At 50.5% G+C, this 18,706-nt stretch overlaps 1 protein-coding gene across 3 annotated transcripts; it reads left to right on the top strand.

The window, feature by feature from the left end:
• The first annotated feature begins 273 nt into the window (after nucleotides 1–273).
• Nucleotides 274–17,531, top strand: RBCK1 (RANBP2-type and C3HC4-type zinc finger containing 1). 3 transcript variants are annotated; one of them, XM_061437145.1, is made up of 13 exons: nucleotides 274–366; nucleotides 814–1,046; nucleotides 2,452–2,596; nucleotides 9,119–9,212; nucleotides 9,316–9,514; nucleotides 10,662–10,783; nucleotides 10,874–11,047; nucleotides 12,228–12,388; nucleotides 13,403–13,514; nucleotides 14,164–14,343; nucleotides 15,023–15,202; nucleotides 15,552–15,695; nucleotides 16,860–17,531. In XM_061437145.1, exons 2-13 carry the CDS (start codon nucleotides 1,025–1,027, stop codon nucleotides 16,938–16,940), a joined length of 1,614 nt encoding a protein of 537 aa, XP_061293129.1. In that variant the 5' UTR covers nucleotides 274–366; nucleotides 814–1,024; the 3' UTR covers nucleotides 16,941–17,531. The 3 variants fall into 3 exon arrangements, with proteins under 3 accessions (XP_061293129.1, XP_061293131.1, XP_061293130.1); XM_061437147.1 differs by having other exon boundaries at nucleotides 275–366; nucleotides 15,104–15,202; XM_061437146.1 differs by lacking the exon at nucleotides 274–366 and having other exon boundaries at nucleotides 379–1,046; nucleotides 15,104–15,202.
• The last annotated feature ends 1,175 nt before the right edge of the window (nucleotides 17,532–18,706 follow it).

Below are 18,706 nucleotides of genomic sequence, written 5' to 3'. Positions count from 1 at the left end.
GCCTTTTCATACTGTTCATGGGCTTCTCAAGGCAAGAATACTGAAGTGGCAAGAATAATGAAGAAAACTTCATTAGTGGCCCAGTTAAAAGGTGGAGAGTTAACCGCCGAGAGGCAGCGTCGGGCTGGCTAAGGGTGGGTTCCTGAGGCCGCCCGACCTGCATTTAAATCCGGCTGCTTGGCCTAGGGTAGATCAGAAACAGAGCCTCGGTTTCTTCCGCCAAAGGAGTAAGGACCGGCATGCCCACCAGTACTGGGGCTGCTGAACTGAGCAAGGGCGGTCTCCGCGCCGCGCCCCGCCCTCCCGGCCCAGTCCCCGCCCCTCATGGCCCCGCCCCTCCCACGGCGCTGCGGCTGGACCCAGCGGGTGAGTGAGGGTCACAGAGTCCGGGTCTGGCCGGGGGTGGCGAGGGAACGCCCTGGACGGCGGGACAAGAACGCCCTGGATTCCCGTGACCCGGGGCGGGGGCCCCCGCCGGGTGGTCGGGCGGGTCGGGTGTGGCGGGGAGACCCGGATCCGGCGACAATCTTCCGCCCCACTTCCGGAGCCGCCACTTTCACTTTCTTTTCCGCTGAAACTGCTGCCCTCCTTCTCAGGACTGACAGGGGCCGCCGCGGGCGCGAGGGAGTTGGGCTGAAATCCCGCACCCCGGAGGGCGCCCCAGCTCCCAGAGGGAGAAGGGCTCCGGCCCAGCGCCCGGGCTGTGCGGCGCCGCCCCTCCCTTCCCCGCAGCCAGGCCTGTCCAGTTTTCCCTGTGGTACAGAGTCGGCTCGGCTTGGCGCTCCCTCACCTCCCACCCGTTCCTCCTCCCAGGCCCCATCCCCGGTCCTCGGGTAGTATGATGCTACCCGATTGCCACCCGGAACCCTGAGGCACCAAGAAGGCTCGGGCCGCGCCACTGGCCACCGGCTGGGGCTGAGTTTCTCGTGGTCTGCCCGTCCTCTAGCAGGTGACTGGGAGATAGCATTTCCCCGGAGCTGCAGCCCGCCCCCCCTCCGCGGGGGGATGGGCACAACCACGCCAGATGGACGAGAAGATCAAGAAAGGTGGGCACAGCCTGGGGGCGGCTGAGAAGCTTCGGGTGGGAGGTGGGCCTTGCCAGAACGCGGCCTCTCCTCCCAGAAGGGCCTGGGAGAGGTCTGTTAACCTGTACTCCTTCTGCCTACTTGCCCCTCAGATTCCTCCCTTGCAGGCAGGTTGCTCCCAAGGGCATCTTGTCATTCTTTTATTTGATGTCCCTAAGGCCTCCCATGGGCCAGCTCTGCTGAGAAGAGGGTGGGGAGCTCCCAGAGGGCAAGAGACCACCCATGCTAGTGGGGGACCAGACTTCAATTGACCTGAATACCAGGGTCTTTGCCTTCCACCTCGCGCCTTCCACTCAGGTTGGAGAATTAAGTTAGGGCATGTCACCAACCTGCTCACATACCCCTGTGTTTGTTCTTAGAACAGAAGCCTAGAGCAGTTGGGTAGCCTGCATGCCTGCTGACTTTGCTCACTTCTGCTTTTGCTCATCTCTGCCTTCCCCCATCTGCCCCCTTGCTCATTCTGCTGGAGCTTCATTAGCTTCTCTGTTCTAACCCAACCATTTCTTGACCAAGGCCTTTCATTTTCCCTCCACTTGAAACACTTTTCCCCAACCACGTCTTGACATTATTCAACACCTCCTGCTTCAGGTCTTAGCTTCAATGTCACCTCCTCTTCTCTTTCCTGATCTCCTTATCCTGTTCATTTCCCTGCCAGCATGGATCACAGTCTGAATCTTTTTCTTTTGTTAAACTTGTTTGTTGTCTTCTTACTGGGCTGGGAAGTCCATGAGAAGAGGGCCCCCGTTTATCTTATTCACTGCTGAAGCCCAGTTTTTGTGACAGTGATTGGCACACAGTAAGAGGTCAATCCTAAAGGAAATCGACCCTGAATATTCATTGGAAGGTCTGAAGCTGAAGCTCCAATACTTTGGTCACCTGATGCAAAGAACCAATTCATTGGAAAAGACCCTGATCCTAGGAAAGATTGAGGGCAGAAGGAGAAGGGGGCAACAGAGGATGAGATGGTTGGATGGTATCAACGGATATGAGTTTGAGCAAACTCCGGGAGATAGGCAAGGACAGGGGAGCCTGGTGTGCTGCAGTCCATGGGGGGTCACAAAGAGCTGGATACAACTTAGTGACTGAACAGCAAGAGTTCAATAAATGTTTGTTGGATAAACAAGTGCAAGTATGGGGGACCTGGGAATATGAAGGGAAAACAGAACCAAATGAGCAGGGGTGGGGAGTGTCAGAGAAGGCCTCTCAGAGAAAAGGGACTTTTAAGCTGGGTGCTGAAGGATGTGTAGGAGTTTACCAAGAAGACAGAGAGGAAGCAGCATGTATAAAGAATCACGTCCTTCCTCACCCTTCTTACCCATAAAGAAAAATAAACCCTGTGCTAACCTGCTTCCACTGTGGATTTCAGCTGAGGAGGTGGCCCAGAGACTCACCCGAGCAGTGGCTGGTGGGGATGAACAGGTGGCTATGCAGTGTGCCATCTGGCTGGCAGAGCAACGGGTGCCCCTGAATGTGCAACTGAAGCCTGAGGTGTCTCCAACACAGGACATAAGGTGAGAAGTGCGTGGCTGACCAGGAAGCCCAGGGTTCAGAGCTTGCTGAACCCCAGTGGGCTGCAATATAGTGTTGGCCTGTAGAATAGTTAGAGCTTCCCTGGTGGCTCAGTCGGTAAAGAATCTGCCTGCAATCTGGGAGACCTGGGTTTGATACCTGGGTTGGAAAGATCCGTGGGTTGGAAAGATCCCCTGGAGGAGGGCATGGCAACCCACTCCAGTATTCTTGACTGGAGAATCCCCGTGGACAGAGGAACCTGGTGGGCTGCAGTCCATGGAGTCACAAAGAGTCAGACATGACTGAACAACTGAGCACATAGAACAGTTAAGTTATTCTTAATGGCAGATTCTGGGGTCAAGAGCCCAAGCTTCAAACCCCAGCTCTGTCACAAATCAGCTCTGCGATCTAAGGGAGGTCATTTCACCTCTCAGAGTTTTTTTTTTTTTTTTTAATTTAAAAAATGGAACATAGTAGTAGAGCTGTTAATAGGGTCGTTGCTGCTACTGCTTGCTGCTAAGTCGCTTCAGTCATGTTCGTCTCTGTGCAACCCCATAGACGGCAGCCCACCAGGCTCCCCCGTCCCTGGGATTCTCCAGGCATGAACACTGGAGTGGCTTGCCATTTCCTTCTCCAATGCATGAAAGTGAAAAGTGAAAGTGAAGTCGCTCAGTCGTGTCCGACTGCTAGCGACCCCATGGACTGCAGCCCACCAGGCTCCTCCGTCCATGGGATTTTCCAGGCAAGAGTACTGGAGTGGGGTGCCATCGCCTTCTCAGGAGGTATATTAGAATGATAGGTCTCGTAGAACAGAGAACACATATTAACAGTGGCGTAAACAACTTTGATGGTAGGCACTCCAGGTGTGGAAGCTCTGCTCTCTGTAGTTCTCAGAGCTCCTGCTTCTTTTGTCTTATTATTATGCCACTCATGACCTCCTTTCTCAGGTTCACCTTATGATCCAAAATGGCTCTTCCCGTTCCAGCCATTGCATCACCATTCTTGTCAATAGGAAGGAAGAAGGGCACACCCTCCCACTCTTAAGAACACAGCTCACAAAATTTCACAGTCTTCTTCCACTTAACTCGCATGGCCAGAACTGTCTCGCACAGCCACACGCAGCTTGAAGGGAGGCTGTCTGCCCCAGGAGACTTAAACTTGATGCTGAAATGCTCAGCACAGTGCCCACATATTAAACACTCAAATGTTTTTTTCCTGCTGTGCAGTAAGACACTTTTGCAGTTTCTAATTTTCAATGTTGGATCCCATTTGATTTTTTATTGAGATATAATTGACAGACCCTATTCAGCAATTTAAAGTGCATAGTTCGAGGCTTTTAGTATATTCACAGTTGTGTAACCACCACCATAACCAATTACAGAAACTTTTCATCATCCCATTAAGAAACCCCATACCCATTAATAGACACTCCCTATCTCCCGAGTTTTCTTACCTCAACCCCTCAACCTTAGGCAACAACTAATTTACTTTCTATCTCTAGAAATTTGCCTACTCTGGGAATTTCATATAAATCAAATGGAATTATACACTATGTGGCCTTTTGTGTCTGGGCTTCTGTCACTTAGCAGCATGTTTTCTAGATTCATCCATGTTGTAGCATGTATCAAAACTTCATTCCTTTTTATGACTGAATAATAATCTATTGTATGGTTATACCATATTTTCTTTATTAATCAGTCGATGGACATTTGGGTTGTTCCCACTTTTTTGACTAACATACACAATGCTGCTATGAACATTTGAGTCCAAGTTTTTATATGGACATAATTTTTCCCCCAGTTTTATTGAGATATCATTGACATACAAAACAGAGTTAGTTGACGGTATTGTGACTTACAATAAGAAATGTATATTCTTCCTGTTCTTGGCACTGAGCTCCTAAAACCCTTGGAATTTCTTAAGTGATGAGAATGATAAAGGTGCATTTTGTTATGTTAGTGAGGTGACTCTTGGACTGCCCCTAAATTGCCTAAGGTTGGAGGCTGGTCATAAAAGGAGCCAGCCCTGTGGTTAGAGACATTGAACTTTCAGTCTCATCACCCTCATCTCCGGGGAGGGGAAGAGGGCTGAAGGTTGAATCATCAGTAGCCCATGGATTAATCAGTCATGCCTATGTAATGAGGCCTCCATAAACACTCAAAAAGACAGGGTTTGGATTTTGGAGAGAATGATGCCCCTTCTCACATACCTTGCTCCATACATCTCTTCCATTTGGCTATTATATCCTTTCATAATATAGTAAGTAAATATTTCTCTGAGTTCTGTGAGCTGTTCTAGCAAAATAGTCAACCCATGGAGGAGGTCGTTGGAATCCCTAATCTATATCCAGTCAGTCAGAGAACAGGTGACAACTTGGGGTTTCGATTGGTATGTGAAGTGGTGGGAGCAGCCTGGTAGGACTGAGCCCACAACCTGTGGAAGCTGACGCTGTCTCTGGGTAGAGAGGGCCAGAATCAAGTTGAATTGTAGGATGCCCTGCTGGTGTCTGAAAATTGCTTGGTGTTGTGTGGGAAGCCTTCCCTCTCTTTCCTCTTCCATGTGTTGGAAATTGAGCCTCAGAACCATTTTAGATGTATGACATATGCTTTAATATATGTATATATTGCACAATGATTACCACAGTAAGTTTAGTTAACATCCATTGCCTGACATAGTAACAAATTATTTTTTCTTGTGACAACTTTTAAGACTTACTCTCTGAGCAGTTCTCAAATATACGATATTGTTAACCATGTTGTACATCTCTTCTCCAGAACTTACTTATCTTAAAACAGGAAGTTTGTAGCTTTGGATCACCTTCACCCCTACAACCCCCCAGTCTGTCTGTTCTGTTTCTCTGACATTGATTTTTTTTTTTTAATTCCATATATAAGTGGTATAATACAGAATTTGTCTTTCTCTGTCTGATTTATTTCACTTAGCACAATGTCCATGTTGTTGCAGATGCCAGAATTTCCTTCTTTTTATGGCTGAATAATATTTCATTGTATATGTATATGGAAACAACCTAAGTAACCACGAGTAAATAAAGAAACTGTGGCGTGTATGTGTACAATGGACACCTATTTTCATTTCCCATTCTATGGGTTGTCTTTTCACCGTATTGATAGTGTCCTCTGAAGCACGTGTTTTCAATTTTGATGAAATACTGTTTATCTGTTTTCTCTTGTTTGTGCTTTTGATGTCATCTAAGAAACCACTGCCTCATCCATGGTCATAAAGGTATACCTTTATTTTTAAAGAGTTTTATAGTTTTAGCTCTTATATTTACATCTTTGATCCCTTTTGAGTTAAGTTTTGTTACGGTGAGAGGCAGAGATCCGACTTCATTCTTTTGCTTGTGAATATCTAGTTGTCACAGCACTGTTTGTTAAAAATAAAAAGACTGTTTTGTCTCTGTTTAATATCTTGGCACCTTTGTTGAAAATTATTTGACCATAAGTCTGAAGTTTATTTTTGAAACGTAATTTCTAGTCTGTTGCTCTATATGTCTGTCCTTATACCAGTAAGACAGTTTTCATTATTATAGCTTTGTAGTAAGTTTTTAAAACAGAAGCATAAGTACTCCAACTTTGTTCTTCTCTTTCAAGATTTTCTTTGGCTATTCTGGGTCCCTTGAATCTCCATATGAATCTTAGGGTTAGTGTGCCAGTTTCTGCAAAAAAAATGTGAGCTGGAATTTTGACAGGGATTGCATTTACATCTGTTGATCAATTGGCCATTTGATTTCAAATAAAATACTTGTATATCCATTTCTTGATACATCCACTTAAGATGGTATCTGTGTACACTCCTTGTTATGAAAAATGAGGAATTTAACATACTCGTCTCACTGATGCCTTTTCCTAACTTCCTGGGTTTTGTTAGTACTGTAGTAGAAGTGCTCCCAGTTGAACTCCACTTTATTCCCCCAATTAAATGACACCGTAGTTGCTGCTGTGAAACATACCACCGCACACAGCTTGTTTATATCAGTTGTACTTGTTATTTCCGTAGCATAATTTAATAGCTGTTATATCAAGCAATAAAACACGAATGCTAAAAGAGAATTTTGTCTATGAAAATTTAAATTGATTGCTTTAGAAAGACAAAATAGAGATGAGGCACACACACAAAAAAGCCGTTCATTTTAGGGTGAGTGAATTGTAAAAAAAAAAAAAAATATGGTAAAAATCCAAAAGGGCTCTCTGTACTCAGATGCTTCGAGAGTCTTAAGTTCTTGCTCCACTTTAAAGAAGCTGATACTAGAGATCAGAAACCATGTATAATGGGTATGGAAAGTGAAGTCGGAAAGTGAAGTCTCTCAGTTGTGTCCGACTCTTTGCAACCCCATGGACTGTAGCCTACCAGGCTCCTCTGTCCATGGGATTTTCCAGGCAATAGTACTGGAGTGGATTGCCATTTCCTTCTCCAGGGGATCTTTCCGACCCAGGGATGGAACCCAGGTCTCCCGCATTGTAGACAGACTCTTTACCGTCTGAGCCACCAGGGAATAGTTCGTACAAAAAGAAAAAAAAAATCATGGGAAACTCCAGCAGATTTGTACTAAATGGAAAACAAAACCAGTGGCCTTTTTACCTAGAGATCCGCCGTTGAATGCACATGTGTATCCTGTAAGGTAAAATTAAGTGTTAGAGTCTGCAACTGTGTCTGCATTTCTCTGCTGTAATGAATTTTCTGACTGATCACTGCTGACCTGGTGACGGCAGAAATGAGGGCTCCAACTGTGCTTCTCTGTTATTGGTGTTAAGGCTATAGCTTTTATTTTTTAAATTTTATTTATTTTTTGAGTCTTAGTTGTAGGATCTTTGATCTTCATTGTGGCGTGCAGAATTTTTTTTTTAGTTGTGGCATGTGAACTCTTAGTTGTGGCATGTGGGGTCTAGTTCCCTGACCAGGGATCAAACCTGGGCCCTCTGCACTGGGAGCTCAGAGCCTTAGCCACTGGACCACCAGGGAAGTCTTGGTTATAGCTTTTAGATTTTCTTTTCTAAGTAAAATTAAGGCTTCTATGCTTTGCCTCTAGGTTGATACTAAAAATGTAAACCCAGTAAAATAGCATTTATAGTATTTTGATTATGGAAATATTACTCAGTGTAAAATAAGTAGTGCAGTTGACACTTTCATGTTTCAAGACCCCTATCTTTCATGTTTCAAGACCCCTGCTGCTTGAAGAAGAGTGTCTTGAAGGTTAAGATCTTTAAATTTCCTTTCCTTCTTTAAATTCCCTTTTAGTTTTCTATTCTGCATCAGACTCAGCTATTCTTGTTTCTTGTATTCAAAGACTTTTCACGTGGAGAAGTGGATGGTAAATGTTTGTTGTCTTTATGTGTCTAAAACTTGCTCATTTCATTGATAGTCGGCTAGATGTTGAAAATCTTTATCCTGAGAAATTTTGAGGATATTTTCTGGAGTATTTTAAAGCAAGTCTCAGATTTTAGCTCATTCATAAGTAACTTGATATGTCTATAAAACTAATGACTTGAAAAATAACCTCAGTACCATTATTACACCTGAAACATTAACAACTCCTTAAAATCCTCTAATACTCTATTTGTATTAAACTTTCCTTGATTATCTCATTAGTATTTTTTATAGTTGGTTTGTTCTAATCAGGAGCCAAACGAGAATCGACACATAGCATTTCTTAATGTTGTCTGAGTCTCTTTAACCACTTTCTCTATTTTTAGTGCCATTAATTTTTTAGAAATCTGGTTTTTGATCTCCAGAATTCTCCCACATTCTGAGTTTACGAATTGCCTCCTTGGAATGTCATTTGGTGTCTCTCATTTTCCTTGTGAACCTGTAGATGGATCTGAAGGTTAGATGAGTCAGGAGTTACTGTTAGATTCCCAGCAACTCTTCTTCATTTTCTGATTGTTTCTTGCTGTTCTTGCTTTAAGGATGCAGCGTTTTCCCAAGTTGCTCTGGAGGTTCTAAGTGGGCTTTTTTCTGTGTCCCGAAATCAGTTCTGTTTTTTCATCTCAGCCATCCATTTTCGTGCCATTGGTCTTCCCAAAAAGTTTTCACATCTTTTAGAAGATTGGTGTTTAAAACCACTTTCTCCGAAATACTCCTGTTTGGATTTAAATCCTGCCTCTAACAGTTATTGTTTACTCAGCAGAGTCACTATAACCTCTCTGTGCCTCCTGTTTTTATCTGTAATATAGGGGAGATGACAGTACGTGTCTCATGGGTTCATTGAGAGAACTGAGTTAATACATGTTAAGTGCTTTAAAGAGTCTTAGCATACAGTTAATAATAGCTGCTGTGGTTTGGTTAAGGAGCCAATAATAGCCAGTAATACAAGAGACTGAAGGAGGCAGCGCATTAAGGCCCTGATGCCACGGTGAGTTTGGATTTTATTCTGAGAGCCTTGTGGAGCCACTGCAGGGCCTAAGCAGTGAGTTCTGATCCAGGAGGAAGCACAGGGGAGTGGGAATCCAGGAGCTAGCTGGTGGTTGAGGTTGGACCTTCACCCAGAGCCCTTGCCCTCCCCGCAGGCTGTGGGTGAGCGTGGAGGATGCACAGATGCACACGGTCACTATCTGGCTCACGGTGCGGCCTGACATGACGGTGGCCTCCCTCAAGGACATGGTGAGTGAGGGGGTGAGAGGGAGGGCGGAGCTTCCCCTTTTGCCCCCGCCTGTCTCTGCTCTGCTCCTCCCTCCCCACGCCTCCTGTCCATCCTCCCTGACAGGTGTTCCTAGACTATGGCTTCCCGCCAACCCTGCAGCAGTGGGTGATCGGGCAGCGGCTGGCCCGGGACCAGGAGACTCTGCACTCCCACGGCGTGAGGCGGGACGGGGACAGCGCCTACCTCTATCTGCTGTCCGCCTGCAACACCTCGCTCAACCCTCAGGAGCTGCAGCGGGAGAGGCAGTTGCGGATGCTGGAAGGTAAGGCTCTGCTTCCTGGTGATGTGGACTCACCTGTGGTCGTAGGGCAGGAGGGAGTGAGGCGCAGAGCCCAGGGGCTTTCCATCAGGGACTTGCCTGACGGACCTTATCCATAGTGGGGAAGAGAGGACAAAGGACACCCCAGGAGGGAGCCATTTGGGGAACCCTTTGGAGAACAGCCAGTCTAGGGAAGAAGGGCTGAGTTCAGTCCCCACCCTGGCATTTATCAACTCCTTGACCTCAGGCAAGTTCCTTCCTATCTCTCCTCCTTAGTTTTCTAAATCTGTAAATTGGATGTTATAGCTAGTTTTTAAATTTTTTACTTCTTATTCTGAAATATTTCAGACCTACAGAAAAGTTGCAAAATTGTACAAAGAATTGTGTAAGGAATTCCCATGTACCTTTCATGTGGATTCCCAAATACTAATATTTTGACTGTATTTGGTTTATCATTGTCTCCATGTAAAATTATTTATTTATGCATAAATAATTTTTGGAGATGTTTTGAGAGTAGGTTGCAGACACGATGTCCCTTTTCCCTAAATAGTTCAGTTTGTATTTCCTTAAAAAAAAAGGTCATTTTCTTACATTTATTGTACAGTTAGCAAATTTAGGAAATTAACTTTGATACAGTACCGCTACCTAATGTGCAGATCTTGCTCAAATTTTACCAGTTGTCTCACTCATGTCCTTTATAGTGAAAGACCTGGCTCTTGGCCTTGGTGTTTCTCAGTCTTTTTCAGTCTTTGATCTCTGGTCTTCCCTTGACTCTCCAGGCCAGTTTTGTTTTTAGCTTTTCTGTCCTATGTACTCTCGGGAATGGATTCAGTTTCAGTATTTTGGCAGGGCCACTTCAGAAGTGTTGTTTGTCCCTCTTGGTGCACTTGTGTGGACACTTAGGCACACAGGACATCTGTTTTCAAGCAGGGTTCTTAAGCCGGGTGGACCTAGGAGTAGTGGTGGGTAGAAGGAGAGACTGACCCTGTGAGAGCCAGGACACTCAGCCATGGCTGGGCCCACCTGGCAAGATGGAGCTGGAAACTCCTTGGAGCAGAGGGAGAGGATAGAAGGGGGGTTTCCTGGCTGGCTCAGGGTGTGGATGATATTGGCTACATGGATCCACCACCCTTTGAACCCTTTTCCCCAGATCTGGGCTTCAAGGACCTCACGCTGCAGCCACGGGGCCCCCTGGACCCAGTTCCCCCAAAGCCTGGGGCCGCTCAGGAGCCGGGTCGGGGGCAGCCTGATGCAGCACCAGAGCCCCCACCGGTAAGCTGCCCCAAGTGCGCCCCTGTGCCCTGCCCCCTGCGCCCCCCCCCCCATTTAGTCTCCCTGCCATCACTGCCCCTCTACCCCCAGGTGGGCTGGACATGCCCTGGCTGCACCTTCATCAACAAGCCCACTAGACCTGGCTGCGAGATGTGCTGCCGGGCGCGGCCCGAGGCCTACCAGGTACCCGCCTCTTACCAGCCAGATGAGGAGGAGCGAGCACGCCTGGCCGGTGAGGAGGAGGCGCTGCGCCAGTACCAGCAGGTGGGCGCCAAAGTCCCCGGAAAGACACCTGCAGCCTGGACAGGGGAGGCATAGGCCAGAAAGGGAGACACATCCACATTGCTCCTGCCCCCTGTTGCTGCCCCCTTGTGGTCACACCGGTGGTGGTGACCCTACACTTGACTGTGACCGGCCTCTTCCTGAGGTCATTCATACTACCTCTGAGACCCTACTCCCCAGCTGTGACGCACGTCCAGGCTTATTTGTGCTCCCCCTTCCCCCTTCCCCATGAGCTGTGGCGCCACCCCTGGCTTTGACTTACTTTCCCATCATGCACTCAAGGGTACCTGGCTCTGACCCCAGCATCCTAGACAAGACCCAGACCACACCCCTGCTTCATCCAGCTGTGACCTAGGTCTTGCTCCATTAGCCCTGACCTCATCCTGAATCCTACTATTCCTGACCCCCATCCCCCACCCCTTCCTTCCTGGCTGTAGCCCTCCTAGACTTCCTGAGAGCCTGGACCCAGCTCCTTGCTGCCCACTTGGAGGTCTGCTGCCCACAGACCCGCCCCCTGTTCTGCCCCATCCCACTGTCCCCCATCCCACTGTTACACACTCACAGATTATGTAGATACATAACCCTGAGCGGTTTCCCATTCTGATCCAATGTCCCCGTCCCGCCCTTGGACCCAGTGCTGGCCATGACCTCATTGCTGGTCCCATCTACAACCCTGGCCCAGACCCCGGCCCTCTCTCCCGACTTGCTCTGCTCCCTCGCTTTATCACCACCCCCCAACCCCCTGCCTTTCCCCCTGGAGCTACCCCTGCCGTGCTTCTTGGCAGAGATGGGAGTCCTGCTACCCCTGACTCCCCGCTCAGATCCGGGCCCCATCTCCCCCTGACTTGACCCTACATTGTAGCCTTAAACAGCCCCTGCCTGGCCCACCTCCTGCCCCACCCCCGTGTTTGGTCGCCTCGCTCCTGGTCCTACCCTTATCATTTACGCCGCTTGCCCACTGCCTGCCCCATACGCAGCCCCACCCTAACCCCAGGATCCTTCCATGAGCCCCCCTTTGCCTCTCGTTAGGTGGTCTGACCCATCCTACCCCCTCACCCGGTCCTGCCCTCCCCCGCCAACCCCGACCCGGTCCTGCCCCCTTCCTGGTCTGCCCGCCCCTGAGACCCTGACCCGCCCCGCGGCCCCACCCCCGTGTGCCCAGCGGAAGCAGCAGCAGCAGGAAGGCAACTACCGGAAGCACGTGCAGCTGGATCAGCGGAGCCTGGTTCTGAACACAGAGCCCGCCGAGTGCCCCGTGTGCTACTCGGTCCTGGCTCCTGGCGAGGCCGTGGTGCTGCGCGAGTGTCTGCACACCTTCTGCAGGTGCGGCCCGACTCCCGGCCCTGGCTATGTAGTACCCTGGGCTGGAAGGGGCTGGGGCCCAGGACTCAGCTGTTTGGGCATCCTCACAAACTTGGGAGGTAGGCACCATTTCCTCATCTTGCAGAGGAGGGATGTGAGGTACAGAGAGGCTGCACAGCTCAGACATTCTGGCGCCAGAGCCCGCACCTTTCCGCACCACTGCTGGGCCCATGCAAGGGCAGTGAGTCCCTTGCCTACAGCCTGGGCCAACCTGGCCCTGCCGCTTGCTGGTGGACAGTCTGCCCTCTGAGGCTCTCCTCCTGGCCCTGAATGTGGAGAGCATGTCCTCCTTCACAGCACACATTTGATGAGCTGCTTTGGGTGCCAGGGACTGTGGACTAGGCCTGGGAATCCCCAAATGCCCACAAAAGCTCAGTTTCTGCGTCCTGAAGCTTACCTTCCCATGGTCAGGCTGATGTTAATCAGATAATCACTGATATAATTGTAAATTGTGTCATAAGTGTCAGTGGCTTTTTATAAGCAACGGGGGCCCTGCCCTAGAACAGGTCAGGGAAACCCCTAGGCAAGCTATGTTTGAGCAGACCAGGGGATCCATCATGGGTACGTGCCTGGCCTGCCTGCAGCAGTAAGGGGTCAGTGTGTCTGGAGCAGAGGGATGGAGCAGGTAAGGCATAGGGACAGAGAGGTATTAGAGAGGGTGAGTCACCAGGGCTCTCAGGTTTGCTCTGGGTGGGGTCGGATGGGAGGTTATGAGGAAGGACATGGCTGATCCAGGAAGTCCAGTGAAGAGGCTTCTACAGTTCTCAGGTGAGGGGTGAGGCAACCTTGGCTGGAGCAATATGGTTAGCAGTGAGGTGGACAGACAAGGTGGGTTGATGGGAGGCACCAGAAGAAAGGAAGAAACTGGGGAGGAGCCAGCCCAAGGTCAGGCCTCACCATGTGAGGGCCGGAGTCCTCGGGGGTGGGGTTCAGATGACCCCTACCCCCCCCACCCACTCCTCACCCCTCCCCCAGGGAGTGTCTGCAGGGCACCATCCGCAACAGCCAGGAGGCCGAGGTGTCCTGCCCCTTCATCGACAACACCTACTCATGCTCGGGCAAGCTGCTGGAGAGGGAGATCCGAGCGGTAAGGCCTGGGGGAGGGGCACCCCCCTGCCCCCCACCCTCCATCCCAGGGAACTGGGCTGGGAGCTGGCTGGTGGGAATGGGTTTGAGAGTCCCAGTCTTGGGTTCCGGACATTTGTCAAGAGCCTTCTCTGTGTGGGATGCTGGCGGCCCAAGTAGTGGGCAGGATAGAAATTGGGGGAAATAGCTAGTAAAGAAATCACCCTTGTGAGGAAAAGACAGCAGAGAAGTTAACAACAGTGGGGACAGGACTTCTGGGGCCAGATGGCCCAGGTGACCTCAAGGGCAGATACACAGCCCCTCAGTGCTTTGGTTTGCTCATCTTGAAGTGATAGCAGAAGTGTTCGTGGCTCAGTCGTGTCTGACTCTTTGCGACCCCATGGGCTGTAGTCCGCCAGGCTCCTCTGTCCATGGCATTCCTTTTGGCCACACCTCACAGTTCCCAACCAGGGATCAAACCCTTACCCCCTCCATTGGCAGCACATTCTTAACCCCTGGACCGCCAGGGAAGGCACTAACCCGTTCTTTGGATAGAGTTTGTAAACACTGCTGTGTTGGACTTCATGTGTTGGGGGCTTCCTGAAGGTGGCCAGGAGGGCATGCACCAAGGTTTCTGAGTCTCGGGCACCAAGGTTGTGGTCTGCTGGCAGCTCCTGAGCCCTGAGGAATACCAGCGGTTTCTGGACCTGGGCATCTCCATTGCGGAAAACCGCAGTGCCTTCAGCTACCACTGCAAGACCCCGGACTGCAAGGGATGGTGCTTCTTTGAGGATGATGTCAATGAGTTCCCCTGCCCCGTGTGCTTCCATGTCAACTGCCTGCTTTGCAAGGTGGGGACAGGGACCCACCCTGCCCAGTCACTCTGATCCTGCTAGGAGCTCATTGCAAGTCCAAGCTTATTATAGGAATAAGAGAAGGGAGCCAGTATACTGACCCAGTTCCCATGGCTTAGAGCTGCGTGTCAGTGGCCGGGTGTGGCTTGAGTCCTGACCTGAGCCTAACTCTTAGATTGAGCCCTGAGCCTGGACTGACCCTGGCCTAAGACTGAGCCCCAGTTCTGCCCTCTGACTAACCCTGAGCCTAGTCACAGACCAACCCCAGCCCTGGCCTCAGGCTGTCAACCTCTGTCCTGAATGAGCCCTGACCTCAAACCCAGACTGAGCCCTACCTGACCCTCACTTCAGGCCATCCCCGTCATCATTCTCTTAACAGGTGACCACTATAGAGACTGGTCTTGAGCTGGTAGACAGGGCTGAGCCTGGTCACAGTCCAGTAAGCTCACTCTTAGAGCATTACACCGGCAACCAGGGCAGAACTCAGCTGGGGACAAGGGGCTGTGCCCTGGGTGAGAGGTACTTTAGGGATTTCTGTGCCTATCAGGACTTAAATAGGTATATATGATTATTATCGTATGTGATGACCCTGGCTTCACCACCCTGGCCTCAGTGTCCTCTTCTATAAAATGGGTTGTAGTTTACAAAGGAAGGCTCTGTCACTGACACCATCTAGGCATTAAGTGCTTGTGCGGATGCCTGCTCTGGCCCTAACTCTCTGGGAGCTTTCTCATCTCGAGCGCCTCATCCGCTCCAGGCCGTCCATGAGCAGATGAACTGCAAGGAGTATCAAGATGACCTGGCCCTGCGAGCTCAGAATGATATGGCTGCCCGGCAGACGACAGAGATGCTGAGAGTAAGGCTGGGTCAGGGCTGAAGGCCGAGGATCTGAGTTTTGGGGAGCAGTGGGGGCTTCTTAGCCAGGGCTGTGGTTCATGCAGCCCTGGAGGCTCTGAGCTCCTGCTGGCATTTCTGCCGTCCAGAGACGGGACTCAGGACACGTGGTCAGGTGGCGGGCAGCAGGGAGTGTCAGGGTGAAGGGAGGCAACTGCAGACACAGGAGAGGAGGCTGCATTGCAGCTGGGCCTGGGTAGAGCAGCATGGGAGAATGAATCTGAGACTCTGGAGGTGGCCGATTTCTCTCTGCAGTGGGGCGTGGGCCAGGGAGCGGGCTGGCTCTGAGGTCAGCACCTTCTCTGCTCCAGACCATGCTGCAGCAGGGTGAGGCCATGCACTGCCCACAGTGCCAGATCGTGGTGCAGAAGAAGGATGGTTGCGACTGGATCCGGTGCACTGTCTGCCACACTGAGATCTGCTGGGTCACCAAGGGCCCCCGCTGGGGCCCCGGGGTGAGTGCCCTGACAGCAGAGGGCTCAGGAGTACTGCGGGAGGTGCCCGAGAGTAGAGTTCGTACAAGTCAGCCCATGGGCCAAGTCTAACCCCAGCGCCTGCATTTGTGAAGTTCATGAACTAAGAAAGCTTTTTGCATTTTTTAAATTGGTTGAACATATCAATACCTATGGCTGATTCATGTTGATGTTTGGCAGAAACCAACACAACACTGTAAAGCAGTTATCCTTCAATTAAAAATAAATTAATTTAAAAAAAAAAGCAAAAGAGGGGGGCTTGAAGCTAGAAAGCCTGGGTTCTAACTTTTCCCCAAACTGTCTATTCTTGATTAAATGAGAATAATAAAAGAGAAATACAATTTAAAAAATGGTTGAACGTATTAAAAGGAACATATTTTGTGACATGTAAAAATTATACGAAACCTGAATTTTAGTGTCCGTAAGTAAAGTTTCGTGGGAGCCCCGCACATTCGTTGGCATTCTGTCTGTGGCTGCTTTTGCGTTGCAAGGATAGAGCCCGTCTGGCTGGCAAAGCCTCAGATAACTGTCTGACCTTTTACAGAAATATTTGCCCATCCCTGCCCTAGAGGGTGCATGTGGGAGTCTGAAGTGGAGGAGTGGGTCCCTGGCTCTGGCACACACTGACTGTGTGGTTATTCCGTTACTCCCTTCTCTGAGCCTGTTTCTTCTTCTGTAAAATGGAGATGATAGCAGAGCCCATCTCAGGCTTCTTGTCAGAATCAAATGGAAAACAGGCGAGAGCAGTGGTATCTGTCATCGTGAGGAGTGTTCCTGGAGTTGGGGCTGGTGTTGTTCATGTCCAGGCAGACAGTGAGACAGGTAGAGCGCTCCCTCCTGCCACCAGCCTGCTGACCCCCTCCAGATATGCAAAAATTCATCAGGTCCTTTGCGGCTCTGGGTCTCAGGTTGGGTAGATAGAGACCACATAATTGAGGGTGCTACGAGAGACCAGAAAGGCCTTGAGAGCTGCCTCCATCTGGTAGCTGAGGCTGTGAGGATCATTCTTAGCAGCAGAATGTGCCCAGGCCAAGACCCATGGTGGGCGAGTGCACTTCGTGGGTGTGATGGGGTGCCTGGGGCTGGGGTGGGGCACTGCTCTCTTCTCTGTCCTGACCTTCTCTCCTCTCCCCTCTCATCTCCTAGGGCCCGGGAGACACCAGCGGGGGCTGCCGCTGCCGGGTGAATGGGATTCCATGCCACCCCAGCTGTCAGAATTGCCACTAAGCTGAGGATGGTCTGGTCCCCCTGCTGACCCAGCCCCACATCTACAAGCTTCTGTGGGACAGGCCTGGTGCTTTGGCTCTGATTTCTTTGCGCTCGGCCGAGACAGGGGCCCTGAAGTGGCCAAGGCCTCTGAGCTGCGTGGATGGCCTTGTTTACTGTGGGCATTGCAAGGGCCCTGCCTGAGCTGGCCGTTGTCCATGGCTGCATCTGCCGCGGTGCCTTTGTCCTTCCCCTGGGGCTCACCAACCAGACCTTTCATCTCTCTGCGGCTCCCATCTGTCTGACCCAGCCTTAAATAGAGCCCCAGCCAGAGGCCTTGCTGGATGGAGCCTCTGAGAGCCCTGGATGAGTCCATACATCCCTCATCCACCACGCTCGTCTGCTGAGCACTCAGCCTGCGGCCTCTCCCATTGGCTTTCTGGGGGTGACTTTTCTCTGGCTTTGCTGTTGGAGGCCTGAGGGCCTCTTAGAATTGCTGCTAATTCCACTTAGAGCCAGGAGGGAGACCTGGCATCCTGAAGCCCAGCCAGTTCTGCTTCTGCGCTCCCTCTTCGCTGCCTGTGTACACTGATTAAAATGGTTTTCCAGGAAGGCCTGAGTGTGATGTCATGAGAGAGAGCGGAGGGGTCATGGGCTGGGACTCTGCACAGAGACAGGCAGGGGCCCAAGCTCTCTGGGAATTGCAGTCAAAAGTTGATGTGTCGCCCCTGTCAGTGTAGAACGAGGGTGCGAACAGAGCACAGGGATCCTTGCTCCGGACTTGGCACCCCTGCACCCACTTGAGGGCAGCATGCTCTGGGTCAACCTTGACCTGGACAGGCAGCTTGCACTGTGTTGAGAGTCTGCCAGCTGGTGTTTGCAGGTGTGTGTGGGCTTCAGGCGGGGAGGGAGGGGCTGGGGCAGCAGCTACAGGCTGGCAGGAAATTCTTGCTCTGAATTTCTAGCCTCTCAGTGGGCATCCACTGTCAGGGAACAGAGATATTTCAGGAAGAAGTGAACGTGCCGCTGCTGCAGGGTGATGCTGTGAGCACTTTTAACATCTGAGATAAGATGGCATATTATTATTGGTCCAGTGCTGTTTACTAGACCTATTCTGTGCTGGTCAGATGAATAAAATATGGTTCTGGGTGTTCATTCTAGAAGTTTTTACCTCCTACTCGGACCCCTCCTACTCCCCCCTGCCCCCAATGAAGGCCAGCACACTGTCTGAGCCAGGATGTGGACATCATTACAACAGGTGGAGGGCATCTTTGCAGCTCACAGTCTAGACTCCAGGATTTTTGAAAGTGTTAGTCACTCAGTCATGTCCAACTCTTTGGGACCCCATAGACTGTAGCCCTTTCTGTCCTCTGTCCATGGGATTCTCCAGGCAAGAATACTGGAGTGGGTTGTCATTTCCTCCTCCAGGAATCTTCCCAGCCTAGGGATCAAACCCGGGTCTCCCATATTATAGGAATATTCTTTACTGTCTCAGCCACCAAGAGTTGGGGGATGTCATTTGGAGGGAGACAGAGGGGAAGGGCTTATTCTAGACCCTAGAAAGGAACAGCCATTCTGTTCCTGGGTGCCAAGGCTCAAGAGAGTTGACCCCAGGCTCTGTGAGCAGAGAGGTGAGATGTGAGTGCTTTCCTGCTCTGCACCAGCTCATGAATCATGAAGGCTTTCCCTCCCTGGGAGTAAGGAGTCAGGCAGAGCCACTGACCAGAGGAAACAGCAAGCTGAGCTGAGCTGGACCCCAGGAGAGCGCGGGGCCCACCCAGACCAGG

This window comes from Bos javanicus, chromosome 13, assembly GCF_032452875.1.
Source record: "Bos javanicus breed banteng chromosome 13, ARS-OSU_banteng_1.0, whole genome shotgun sequence".
NCBI lineage: Eukaryota > Metazoa > Chordata > Mammalia > Artiodactyla > Bovidae > Bos > Bos javanicus.
The sequence above is the reverse complement of the archived record's forward strand: the minus strand, read 5'-3'. Positions and strand labels throughout refer to the sequence as shown.

Excerpts from the sequence above, each read along its gene's own strand:
- RBCK1 (XM_061437145.1), top strand. The coding sequence starts at position 1,025 with ATGGACGAGAAGATCAAGAAAG. Across the intron at positions 10,784-10,873 it reads CAGCACCAGAGCCCCCACCG|GTGGGCTGGACATGCCCTGG; the intron begins GTAAGCTGCCCC and ends CTCTACCCCCAG. Across the intron at positions 12,389-13,402 it reads TGTCTGCACACCTTCTGCAG|GGAGTGTCTGCAGGGCACCA; the intron begins GTGCGGCCCGAC and ends CCCCTCCCCCAG.